The sequence below is a fragment of the Rhodamnia argentea genome, chromosome 6 (assembly GCF_020921035.1).
Source record: "Rhodamnia argentea isolate NSW1041297 chromosome 6, ASM2092103v1, whole genome shotgun sequence".
NCBI lineage: Eukaryota > Viridiplantae > Streptophyta > Magnoliopsida > Myrtales > Myrtaceae > Rhodamnia > Rhodamnia argentea.
The window spans coordinates 6,330,057-6,344,074 of NC_063155.1; the positions used below are offsets into that span (position 1 = coordinate 6,330,057).

The 14,018-nt window shown below is 42.2% G+C and overlaps 2 protein-coding genes across 2 annotated transcripts; both read right to left on the reverse strand.

The window, feature by feature from the left end:
- Positions 1–2,355: 2,355 nt before the first annotated feature.
- On the reverse strand, positions 2,356–3,465 carry LOC115733889 (PR5-like receptor kinase). Its single transcript, XM_030664499.2, has one exon. It carries the CDS (start codon positions 3,463–3,465, stop codon positions 2,356–2,358), a length of 1,110 nt encoding a protein of 369 aa, XP_030520359.2.
- A 99-nt stretch (positions 3,466–3,564) lies between these two features.
- On the reverse strand, positions 3,565–13,816 carry LOC115741274. Its single transcript, XM_048280623.1, has 3 exons — positions 13,802–13,816; positions 7,010–7,568; positions 3,565–3,746 (listed from the first exon to the last, which is right to left on the reverse strand). Exons 1-3 carry the CDS (start codon positions 13,814–13,816, stop codon positions 3,646–3,648), a joined length of 675 nt encoding a protein of 224 aa, XP_048136580.1. The 3' UTR covers positions 3,565–3,645.
- Positions 13,817–14,018: the final 202 nt, after the last annotated feature.

Here is a 14,018-nt window from a genome sequence, read left to right on the forward strand (position 1 = left end):
GCTGGCCATCGTGAAAGCCCTTCGACCGGCGGAGAAAGAAGGAAAAAAAAAAGAAAGAAAGAAAAGAAAATATAAAACTAACAATAAAAATTCCAAAAAAAATATGTAAACAATAATAAAATTTGTTCATATCAAGGCTAATCGTGCCACGTAGGACGTCTAGTGTCCATGTTAGCGATTTTTAGTCGAAATTGGCCGGATGGACTACATTGGCAAAATGAGAAATGATTTAAAACTAAATTTGCGTAATTGAAAATTTTAGGATTCTATTGGCACAATAGCACCAATTTATGAACCCACCGATGGGTGGCTTAGTTGGTTAGGGCACACTTGGGATTGTGTGGTTAGGCATATTGGTTTCGGGTTCGATTCCCCAGCTGAGCACCTGTGATTTAGGTGGAGGGCCATGGTGGTGGGTTGCTGTGTTAATCTTCCCCGAAGAATAGTTGAGATATGCGCAAATTGGCCCCGACACCTCGGTTATAAAAAAAAAATAGCACCAATTTATGACTTTTTTGGTAATTTCTCCCTTTTGTTAAGTGATATATGCTTCATTCACATAGTTTGGATTCACTCGAATGACACACTTTTAAATTAGTGACTTATTTACCCTTTATTAAGTAATAAAATGTGGATGAAAGGAAGTTTCCTGTACTATGAGATTCCTTAAACTGCACAAATTCTAATTATGCGACGAAAGTAATAGGCGAAACGGCATGTGTACAATCGATAAGATAGTGGTTCTTGCACCGTTATAAGAATCCAACTTTAGGTCCAGTTCCTATTCTATCCTAAACTTTTTTTAATTTTAGATCCGGCCTGATTACCTGGAAAAACCCCAACTTTTGATCAAATCCTAAACCTGCCCCGAATTTTTTTTGGTATCCAAAAAATCCCAAATTTAGGTAATGTCCCAAACAGCCCCCGAATTTATTTTGTCTAAAAAATGCAGAATTTTTTTAAGTATACTCAAATCCACCCCGTGATCTGGTCACAACTTGATACGACATTTTCACATCGATAAAAAACACCCAACATTAGCAAAGTAAGGGAGTGATAAGTACATACCGATGTAGCATTTTCACATGGATAACAAATCCAACCCAATAAAGAATTTCGCCAAAACAAAATTGCTCTAGGATATGAAAATTAGGGACAACTAAAAGTGTTTTTTGGACAAAGGGCTAATGGGGCAATATGTGATTTTTTCTTAAACAAAAAAGTTTGGGGCAGACTTGGGACTGGACCTAAAATTTAGGGATTTTTTCGGAGACAAAAAAATGTTGGGACAAATTTGGCATTGAACTTAAAGTTAGGGGGTTTTTTTAAATAAGAAAAAATTTGGGACATATTTGGGACTTGACCTAAAGTTTGGGTTTTTTTCTTGAGGGAATTAGGTCTTGTCCCAATTATGTCCAATGAAAACCTCACAACTTTAGGTCTTGTTCCAATTTTATAATCCAATCCCAATTTTACCTTAAAATTTTTACAATTGCATAAAAAGTGACAAACTTTTACTTGAGTCGCAAATCTTCCCCCATTAACTCTCCATCCAAAATTTCTCATTGACAATCGAAAAATAGAAACTCCTAAGCATGGGCTATTCAAGCGTCCCGAAGCGAAATTCCGATCGAGAGAGATTGTTCCCAAGCAGGAGAGATCGACGACCGAATGCAAATCACTAAGGCGGTTTTGATGGAGGGTTATTGGAGGTAGATTTAAGACTCAAGTAAATGTTGGTGATTCATGAGACAACATAATTAAAGTAAAATGACACTGGATCTAAAGCTAAGAATTTTTAATGAGACAAAAAACATTTTGGACAGAATTGGTATTGGACCTAAAGTCGATGGTTTTTATGAAACAAGAATAATTTTAGGATAGAATTGGGACTCGATCTAAAGTTGGGAACTTTTTATGGGACAAAAAAAGTTTAGGATAAAAGTGAGACTAGACCTAAAATTGGAGGTTTTTTTTTAGGGTATTAGGCCGGCAAGAATGACTTTTGTTTTTGCCGCATTGTGAATGACTGAAAATCATGAATAACAATGAGATTATTTAAACGCACTTCGAAGATCAAGATAACGGTGGAGCATAAAAAAGTTTCTTTGGCTTGAGATTTGCTTATTACATATTCCCTTTTCAAAAACAAAAATTGCGCTCAAAGTTAGCGCGGGAGAATGCTATAAAACGATGTATGAGGAATATGTTTAGGAGCATGTACGGTTAATGAGTACCTCAAGATCCTTGATTAAGCATAGTTGTAGCAATAGTTCTCTAGAATAAGCAATAATAAATTTTGTGAAAATCTCAACAATCAGTAATACGTAAACAGTTGTTTTTTTAAGTACTCTTTTACAGGCTATGTTGGTTTCGTAAGATTGATCTTGAATAACCCCAACTCGAGTCATTACTTTCTTGTAGAGACGAAAGTTCACGTGGACAAGCCGCGATTGATCTTGAAGGAGACGACAAGGATGGTTTGGGAGGAATTTGCAACGCCTCAACACTTCCCTTTAGCATCTCTATAGCTTGGGTCATAGATGGTCGAGCTCTCGGATCGATTTGAATGCACCATAAGCCTATTACAATCATCTTCTTTGCTATTCCTTCGTCATCCTCATTCGTGATTCCATGCAGCCCAAGCTCTTCTTGAAGCTCCAAACGCCGGTGGACCCAATGAGGGAAGTATATTTCACTGGTATGATCTACCGCGGCTTCGATATTTTTCCTCTTGCCGACCATCTCTAGAACCATCATGCCGTAGCTGTAGACATCCGATTTGTGAGAAACCCCGCCGATGTTCCTCATGATTAGCTCTGGAGCAATATATCCAGGGGTGCCCCGTGCACCAAGCATTGACACGATGCTCTCTTCTCTAGGGCATATTTTGGCAAGACCAAAGTCGGAAATCTTGGGACAATAGTTTGCATCGAGAAGAATGTTGTGAGGTTTTATGTCGAAGTGCAAGATCCTCGTGTTGCATCCTCTATGCAAGTACTCTAGCCCGTAAGCTATGCCGAGCGAAACCTGGTACAATGTCTCCCAAGTCAATTGTCGACCTACCTCCAAAGTGTCACTCCTGTTAAATATGAACTTTTCGAGCGATCCATTGGGCATGAACTCATAAACCAAAGCTCTTTTGCTTCCTTCAAAACAGAACCCTAGGAGGCTGACAACATTGACATGAGAAGTCTTGCTTATGCTTGCAACTTCATTGAAAAATTCTTCTGCATCGCCTTTCAGCTTCTTTAGAAGCTTCACCGCCACTAATTGACCATCTTGAAGCTTGCCTTTGTACACGCAGCCATAGCCTCCCTGGCCTAACTTTTCTTTGAAAGAGTTGGTCATCCTCTTGATGTCTTTGTAGGTGTATCTTCTCGAAGAGACAAGTCCCTCGATTTTCATTTCGCCGTCGAAGTGTTTGCTCCTCTGCTTTGTCATAGGCATGAGTATTCTGGTCATTGGTTTGTACCAGCAGAGAAGCCGCAAGATAAGGATGACCCCAATTGCAGCTACCAATGCAACCACACCTGAAAAAAATGAAGAATAATTTTGAACAACCGTCTCACTTCATCACTTCTTCAAGGCTTCTAGGATATTTTGGAAATATTGATTCCATTGAGCAACGATGCAAGCTTACTGTCAAGAAGTCGCACAAAATTGCAGGGGAGAATGTAGAGAAGTGGAAGAGAGAGTTTTGAAACAATTACCTATTCCAACTTTGAGACCAATCTTCTTGTTTCCTGAGACAGTAGTCATCAAAAGAGAAAAACGTGTCAAACAGATCACTTCAAAGTGTCTAAAAGTTATAAAGATGAGCGCACACCATGAGATTATAGCCCAGTTTCAAGAAAGAAAAAGCACCACCATCCTGCGAAAAGATTACCGAAAGGAACCGGAAACACATGCAAATGGATCTGTGTGACTAACGAGTGTAGATGTGAACAGGAAGACCTAAGAAAAAAAAATTTCTTGCTGGTATAAAGGTAGCAAACTGCAAAGCAATATGATCAACGATGTGGTATCAGAGGCGGAGACAGATAAAACTTTCTGTGTCGCTAATCGAACTGGCGGTCTGTTCTAGACTTGTCTCAACTCTTTTGGCTTCTAAGCAGGCATATAGGCTTGTTTAGAAGTCATTCCACGGATGAAAGAAGAGGGCAGCTCATGTGCAGGCATGAATTTTCAAGCTTCTGGAATCATGAATACCCAATTAATAACTAGCAAACTATTGCAGAAAGATAGAAACGTTGTCATTTTCATTACTCTTCTTTCTCCAGGCACACGAACATCAACATCTATGAGGTTCCGATGAGATATCTTGGAACCCAAGAGATCGGAGAGCTTTCGCTTGCAGCAGTAAGCGAGTCTACGATCTAAGCAAAGGCGAAGAAACTGGAAAAGCTTAGGACATTATCCACAGCACCGAATGATCAGATTTTAGTACCACTTGGGGAGTAGGAGTTTTCCTTTTCACTTGGTTGTGTTGATGATAAAATCCCAAGAAAAAAACCAGTAGTTTTAGCCCAACATTTGCAAAATGGAGGGAGAATGACACAAATGACTTTAGCTCAATGTGCAATATCGGGTCTGTTTGGTTTAGCATTTGGCCAATAGACTTTGAGAAAATGCAAATACCTTTGAGTTAAAGGCCTTTTTTAAAATGCATGTAGTGTTTGGTAAAGTGTATTTTAAAAACACGTTGGAAAACAACTTTAACGTAAATGCTGTTTGATGAAAAATGAACTTTGTAAAGTATTTTTACCTTTTGAAAAAAAAGTGGCGGTTGGCAGTGGTGGGGGTTGGTTGTCGTTGGTGATAGCGATCTCCGGTGACCAAAGCGATGGTGGAGGGTGACCGGCGGCAAGGGCGGGCAACAATCGGCGAGCGCCGGTGATCAGTGGGGGGTGGTAGAGGGTGGCGGGTGGCGAAGACGGTGACGGCGGCGGAGACCGCGACGGCGGAGGTGGAGATAGCGACGGCGGCGGCGGTGGCGTCGACAACGGCGGTGGCGGCAACGGTTGGCGAGCGGTGGCGGCGGCAGGTAACAACATACGAGCGGCGCTTGTTGGTGACAGTTGGCGGTCGTCAGCGGTTGGCTGCGACGGGCGGTGGTTGGAGGTGATGGACGGCGATCTGCGGTGGTCGGAGGTGATGGACGGCAGTCCGCGGCGGTCGGCAACGATGGGCGGTGGCAGGTGGCTGGTGGCGGTGGGCGGCAGTGGCGGCGACGGGTGGCGGCAAGCTAAGGTGACAAATTTAAACGAAAAAAAATTAGTTACATTTCGCAAAAGTCATTTAGCCCAAAGTACTAGGTACTTTGGGTTAAAAGACTTTGGAGAACATTTGAAATGCAATTGTATCTCTCCAAAGTGAGTCAAAAAATGAATCAAACACCAATTGCATTTGGTTAAGGAATTTTAGAGTTCCAATACTCATTTCTAATGCCGAACCAAACAGGGCCATCGTCTCTAGATTTTTAATTTGTCCAATGTGATCCCTGAATTATTAACAAATGTTCAACGTAGTCCTTAGTTTATGCAAAAGACAAATCAAACGTTATGTGATGACTTGAATAATAATATGTTGAGTTGGATTTTAAAAAATAATGCATCAACATGTTCATTTTTTATCCATTGGCTTTAGAAAAGGCAAAAACTAATGTTAACGTGCCCATCATTATTTGATGAAATTATTATATCATGATTTGTGACAAATATTTTATATGATGACTTGAATAATTATCATTGGGAAAAGTACCAAAAAATTCATAAATCTATTTCATTGGTGTCAATTATGTTCAAACCTTTCAATTGTGCAAGTTGAGTCTTGAACCTTTTCATGTAGTCCATCTAGTCAATTTGAGTGGGAAATCGCCTAAGTAGCACCGACACGACACGCGATATGTGACACGGCACGACACGATATACCGAGAAGTCATTTTTAGAAAATAGAGAATTCTGACACGTTAAGACACGTTATATATTAAATAGATATAATCAAAATTATAAAAAGAGCTTTTATAATAATAAAAAAAAGAAACTGTCTATGGGCACTCCCGTAATTTTTGACCCAAAAGCCAGCATCATAAAACAAAACAAATAATAAAGAAAAAGGAATAATGTGTGCCTAGACATGATCTAGGAGATATTTCCCCAATCTTGGCATAGTCCCAACCTCTCTATTTGGTCGTCCTCCTCCTCCATCACTTCACTTCATACTCTCTCTCAGTCGCGTCTTCTTCTTCCCCCACATTGTATTCTCTCTCTCTCTCTCTCTGGGTCTGTGGACCTGTGGTGACTCTTCGCTTTAATTTTTTCTCTCGGAGAAACCAAGATCTTCACATGGCTACACGCGCCGGTGAAAGCTGTCGAGGAAGGAGGAGCAGGAAGTTGCGATGGTCGCCCCTTGATTTGCCTCGCGTCTGCCAGGATCCGCCGGTTCTTCTCCGCTTCCCCTTCACCATCTCCGTTTTACTCCTCATCTCTCACGCTCTCTCTCCATCATCTCTCTTATGGCCGGAGCAGAGGCCCTCCTCCTCCCAGACCTCTTCAACTTCCTCACCGGCTCGTGTATCGCTGGTGTTGACCATGTGTCGGATGCCCGATACGTGTCCAACACCGACTCGGCGACCTCCTCGACATGTCGGTGCTTCTTAAGAAATTCTTGACATGAACACTGGCTGTCTTTGGTGGCACGACGTTATTGACAAGCATAATTTTTTTAATTTTTCTTAAAATTTCGAGAATTTTTTAATTTTTTTTTTTTTTTCTTTCATACAAGATGATTGATTGATAAATTGACCAACCAAGGGTATACTTTTCTAATTCAAAGAGCTGCTAAACATCAAATTATGCAGGAATCCAAGCACACGCAACTGAAAAGGAACGAGCATTGAAATGGCAATCACGGCGACTGGCGAACAAAATGCAGAATCCTTTTGCCAAGATAATGGAGAAAATGAACGGACACAAACCTGGTTCCTTGCTCATACGTGGTTCCTTACTTTCGCAAAACGAACCGTCGTTGTGGATACTCTCGTCGTCGCAGTAGCACAGGAGCTGCTCCTTCTCGTTGACCGCGCACCGCCCGCCGGAGTGCTCGCACTCGCCACACTCCTTCGCCTTCTCCCAGTCCAGCACAAACCCCTCGTTCATCGCCCCGGCAAACTCCTCCACCACGTTCCCCGCCGTCACGTTCGTCCGCTTCACCGGCGCCACCTCCGTATCCTCGCAGTCCAGCCCCTTGTCTAACGCCGCAACCTCCTCCGGGCTCTTGTTCACGAACACGTACGACTGATTATCACCGGATCGCAAGCAACCGATGGCCACGAAGTTGGCACTGATGATGGCCACGGAGTCGGCATGGATGCCCACCACCGGAGTTGTGCAGTTGAAGAGGAAGGTGAGGTTGACGTTGGCGGAGTTGTAGGCGAGCGGGAGCGAGCCGAGCGTGAGGTTGTGGCTGGCCCTGGGGCATTCCTGGCTGGCGATGGCAATGTCGACATCGACGAGAGTCAGGGTTTCGTTGTCATAGTTGATGTCAGTGACGAAGTAGTTGTCGCCCTGAAGAGAGAGGATTGGGTGAGGGGAACCATACGGGCAAGCGATGCCGAGGCCCGGGTAGCCGCAGTGCACGGGAGCGTCGTCGCTGACGTTCCAGAATGGATATCGGATTTGGACGTGGCCGCACCGGAACGAGGGTGAGTCGGGGTCGCAAATGGCCGAGAAATTGGAGAGGACGCCATGGAAGCTCAAGGAGAAGAAGGAGGAGGCGAAGAAGAAGAAGAGGGAGAGAGAAGGAGAGAGAATGCAGAGAAGGTGGCGGTGGTCTCGCATTTTTCCTCGTTCCTGTCTTGCTGAGGAAGATGACCATCCTCTCGCAAATTAATGTTGAAAGTGTTTCGCTTCACCAGTTCACCCGGTGGTTGACAACACGACAACAACCGAAAGTTTTTCTTTTTCTCCTTTTTCAAGTGATGTGAATAGTATATAAAAAGCACTTTGCTATAAATATCTCGTCAAGCTTTTCTATGTAAGGAGACTATTAAAAGACTTGAATCTTCTTTAGCCCTTACGACACGGTCCGCGAGAATTGAGTCATCCTCGAGGTTTTCTGGCATGATGGACCATGGTCTTTCGAAAAGGAATACTCTAGTGATCTCTTGAGAATTCTAGAATGATTCAGGAGCGGACGTTACGGGAATTTTTCATCTCTGTATTTATCATGAGTAGATAGAAATTGGAGAGATGCAATCTCTACTGTTAGATCAAGAAAGAATTTACGGCTATCATTGTACGAGAATTTGTATATAAGGTAGGGGTGAGCAAAAAAGACCGCTCGGACCGGAACAGCCCGGACCGGATCGGGACCGATGGTCCGGTTCCCCATTTTAGAGGGATCCGGTCCAGTTCCCGGTTCCTAAAATTAGAACAGATGATCGAGCGGTTTGGTTCTCGATTCCAAGGCCCGGAATCGGATCGGATTGCTGGGACCGGACCAGTCTTTTTTTTTTAAAACAAACCTAATAAGAGCTATGCAGCAACCATTTTTCTCAATGAATCTGAAAATTAAGTGTGTTTAATGATGTTTGGTTTGCATCCAATGGATGTTTGCATCTAGAGTCATTGAATAGTGAACGTGTAGGTTGTAAATTTGTAATAGAGTTTACTTGGAGACTGTATGTTTACTTGTGTATGATTGATTGAAGAATTACGAAGTGTGCATCCACTTTTCGGAATCGCGGACCGGAAACCCTTGGAATCGCTCGAGAACTAGACCGAACCGAAAGTCCGATCCGAATCCCAATTCCGAGGGTGGTCGGTCATGTCCGCGGTTCCGAAAAGTGGGAACTGGGACCATTGGTCCAGTTCCCGATTTTTTATGGGAATCGGATTGGACCGGGAACCGCTCACCCCTAATATAAAATGACCTCTTCCCCCTCATTTGTATCATCTCATCTCACAAATAATATAATTTTCAGAGCTTATCTCTCTAAGTGTCTTGTGAGTTGAGCGAGGAAGGCTGACTTGGGAGGAGAATTCCTAAGATCGCACGTGCGATCATAAACCCAAATACCGACATCATATGGATTTCGAGCTTCGGTACTTCCATGTACATTTGGCGCACGAGTCCCGCTCGCATCGATAATGTCCGCTTTGGGCTGAAGCCCGCACGGTTTTGTTCTTCCGGGTTTTGGCCCGAAAAAGACCTCGTTGCCGTTAGAGATATGCCCTAAAGCGACTATGTAATAGTTACATGTTAGGGATTTCAATTGTATTTTCAATTTATTATTTAATTAATGGCAAAGACGTATTTATTCATTTGTCTAATTATTTACTTATATGAATAAATTCCATAAGATCGATTGTGGCTGGATCTATTCTTGAGATGTTGAGAATATGTGTGACGGGTTCACAGTTAGACTGAATTTTTAAATTGTTCCCGGTCGATGGATCATTGAATGGATATCAAAGATCCTGTTGAGACCGGTGTGTTCTTAATTTCTCTATTAAGTATTAGATACTTAAGGGAATTTGGGTATTGCGATGCCCAAGTTAGAACACGAGTGCTTATACCGGACAAGTTCACCGAACGTGATATGTATTGAACGATTAGTGACATGGAAGCTTTTAGCGTGGTCAATGTCTAATCGTTTATGTTTTGGTCTTGTGTAAATAATGCTTAGACTTGAGGCACGGTGTTGACTTGTATGTTGGATGGCTATGGTTCACAAGTGCGCATATTGGCGGCTCATTGATTCGTCTCTGTACTTGATGGTCATAGTTCATGCACATACGAAGTCACACGTGTGCGCAAAATGAAATTTGTCTCCTTGTTACATGCAAGGTATGATGTCCTATGCGATTTAATTATGACAATGTATTGAAATCCTCGGCCGAGGTTGTAATCGAGAATGAAATGTTCATGTCCCATATAAATGCATGTCGATTAGATTTGTGCATATGATCGAATTGGTGACTTGACAATATTTCATGATTTTTGTTCGATCGGGATATAGTAAGACAGAGGGATTGAATTATACTGTAGCCAAAGCCGACGGGTTCATTATGTTCTTAAAGCATTTACACTGTCTGGGTAGTCATGACATATTGCTAGATGTCACTCATGGCTTGTAGGACCCGAAGATTGATCGGGACAATCAATTTTCTTGGATGTTCTAATATGTTAGTGCATGTCTTATTCTAGCTCGGTGATGATAACCAATTCGGGATGACGTTGAATGTGAAATATGAAATTGCAAATATGTTTGCAATCACGATTATCGAATTAGTCGGACTGAAATTAGATTAAATGAGATTTAATTTTATTTTATTTTTTGGTCATAGGAGCACGTACATATGATGCACACGCACGCTCTAAGAGGACATATATTGATGTATTCAAAATGCACTCGTGTGATCGTACTATTATGTTTTTATTAAATTATATGTAGATATAATTTTTTTTATACATATATATATTTCTATAATTGTGTTGCACGCACATATTGATGTGCGTGCAACGGACATGGTCAGCACACGTTGTGCTGACCATGTGTTTTTCTTTTCTTAAAAAAAAAAATATTTAGAAGGTTAATGCACACGGTCAGACCGTGTGCATTAAGTCGTGCGTGTTCTGCACGGTCAACAAGCGTTTGTTGACCGTGCAGCGCACTTGCACGATCAGCAAGTGGTTGCTGATCGTGCGGCACTCTCGCACGATTAGCAAACGGTTGCTGATCGTGCAAGTGTGCGACGCCCAATGAGTGAGAAAAACAGTTTTCTCCATATAGAGCGACTGCAAATTTTTGAGCGAGGGACGTGTGACTTTGAGAAAAACCAAAAAAAAAAAAAAAATTTCTCTCGACACTCATGCTCCTTTTCTAGTGACCAAAATTCAAGAATGCGAAGAGTGATTTTCACGGGATTGCTAGCACAATTAAGGTGGTGATTTTCGCAAGTTCATCTTTCCGTTTGACATTACGATTGGTGGTGTGTCCGAACTAGAGGCCCGACACTTGTGGGGCTCGGATCGAAGAACATCTAAACCTGTTTCTTTTCAAGCACGCTTTAAGACATAATCCGTTAAATCCTTTCGTTGCACATGTTTTTCGATTGAAACGTACGAACTATACCTCCGGAGATACGTGTATAGGTTTTTAATTTATTTTCGCTACGTATTTTATATGTTTTATTTACCTATGCATGTTACGCGTTTCCCAACAGTTGCAAGTTAAGGACAAGTGACATCCCATATATAGCAATTCACCTCACCACGCTCAGGCGACGTGAGATTCGATTCATTCCTACCCCCTTCGACACCCGCATGAGTCGCAACACTCCCATTACATTTTGCCGTCAGAACCCGCGCACGCTCTTGTCGGACATGGTCGTTATAGGCCCACCGTCTTTCGCCTGGTTCGTCTATGGTAACAATGCTCTTCATATACAATGTTCTACGTGTTTGGCACGACGATTGGACTTTTATTCTACATTAAAGGGAGCAGGAGCTCCAATATGGGATAAGAATTCCAAGGGAAATGCGCGATGCAATGGGAATAATTAATTTATTTTCTAAGCACTACAATTTCGTATATTGAAAGAAAAGAAACAGGAAAGATCTATACTTAATTTGCGCTGCTTAGCAGGATTTGTATGACGGGAGGTTTGATCCTAAGTGTAATTTAGAGGTCCCTTTGACTCAGAAGTTTCATGGTTTGTGGTGGATCATCAATTTCCACATTTAAAGACAACCCAATTGCAATTGAGAGGTCCCGTTGACTTGGAAGTTTCGTGGTTTGTTCCCCAAGACTTTCCAGGACAAAGTTCCCGCGTGGGACATTGGTGCCACTTTCGGCCTCGCTGGGCATGTGCTTCGAAGTTGATGAACTGGCCCACAAGACAGTGATAGGAGTTGGGATCAATTCAGGCCACTCGCTCCGTTTGACTTTTCTGCAGATCCTGTCCACACGCTCTCCTACCTCTTTCTCCTATTCTCTGGAATCCTCTGCCCCCTCCTCCTCCTAGTCCAAATGAATCTCCAAGACTTCATATGCAGTAGCTAATTGTCACAAATTGGTACTTGTCATCGTCTTTCACCAACTCAGTCTATCAAGCTCCATCGGATGTTGCGCGATATGAGGCCTTCGGGCCTTGGAGCTACCGGTATGGCCTCTTCGTCAGCTACCCTTTTTGGATTTCGAGTGAACTAGAGTAGTATTGTGGTGTTGACACCTAAATTTTGACTAAACTTTTCAATCATTTTTGCATAGAAAATTAGAGCTAATCTTTTAGTTCTAGACAAAAATAATTAAGTCATTTTTCATTCATGCATTGCATCAGCATTTATCTGGATCGATGGTGTAAGATCGAGCTTAATTTGTCAGGCGATTTGGACTTAAACCGATGGGCAAATTTTTTAGCAATTCATGGACATATGTGCCGAAAATTTAAAATTATTTTGGAGCTTATATTTTAGGAAAAAGGCTTTATTTAAAATGCCGTTTATTTGGAAAAAGCCTAATTAAGCTCACAATTGACATGAAAAATCGACTAGCCCATCTATATGGCTAGGCCAAAATTTTCAGCTCATTCAAGGATCAATTTGTGCAATTACACCCTTGGGGACTTAATTTAAGTTATATCTTGAGCCCGGGTTTATTTTACAAAAATTAAGAAACTTTAGGCACTTGATTTGGAACACTTTTATCTATAAATACAAGTATTATGCCTAGGGTTGGGGGGGAAAAAACATTATACACATACGGCCAGAGAGAGAATCATGGTCTCTTTTCTTCTTGGTGGAAACCGCACAGAGGAGGAAGCCAAAGAAGACGTCTACGGAGGAGGGAGCTCGACATCAATCACGTTCAGAAAGATTCAGAAAATACACACACGAGAGATAGGATTCTAAGAGAGAGAGAGAGGTCTTCCTTTCTCCGATTGGTCGATACAAGTCCATCACAGAAACGTCCAAGAGAGACTTCACCATGAGAGCGCAAGGATGACGATGGGAAGAGAAGTTTTTCTTTCCTCGATTTCTTTTTCCCTTCTGTTTTGATTATTTGTTGTGCAAGCCCACTCAGAAAGACTCTCCTTTTGCTCTTTATTTGCAATGTCCAGGAAAGGATAATTCATGATTCAAGGTCATTAAGTCACCTCACGTCCATTTACTAGGGAGAAAAGAATAAAAAAATAAAAGGAAGACCAAAGCCTTCTTCTCCATCGCTTGAAGTCTGCAACTCCGAAGAACATCCAATGAAGGTCCAGCATCAACGTTGTTTGAGCCCTGCCTAGATACGCATACACAGCTTAGTATGATTGCCCATCAACTAGAGTCCGCTGTTAAGGCTCTGCATGATAACACTTCTCTGTTCCAGAAGTCATTCTGGCAAGAAGTGAATTTTTCAGCTTCTGCTTTTTAGCAAAAGTAGTTTTTTCTATTTCTACTTCATAAGTTGATTTCTGATAGAGAAATGCGTTTGATAACTGAAACAAATTTTTACTTCTGACCGGCGGCCGGCGGCGGAGACCCGGCGGCGGGCGACCGCGGCGACCGGCGGTGGTCGGCGTGATCAAAGAAGTAATTCTAAGGTGGAGAAGTAAAAAAAAATTGCTTCTCAAAGTTGGCCAAAAATCTTGCTGGAAGTTAAAAATCTTGCCGTAAGTCAATTTTTTTACCAAACGGATTTCTACTTCGGCAAAGTTTTTACCAAACGGACTGCCAGATTGACTTCTGGCAGAGAAATCCAAAAAAAGAAGTGTTATCATGCAGCACCTAATTTTCCCTGACGAACCTGCTTCTGTGCCATTTTGTCTCGAGCCCAACTATCAGCAACCGACGATACTTCTATGATTTTCTTGATGAATCTTTGTTGCCGAGTGTGCAGCGATCTGGGCTGTTATGCAGCCAAATCATGCCTGCACTGTGCCCAAAGAACAAGGCCGGTTGTTGTTTACTAGGTCCATGCCGTGATTGATCATTCTTGAAAACCACCAAAGCAAGTGTCCGCG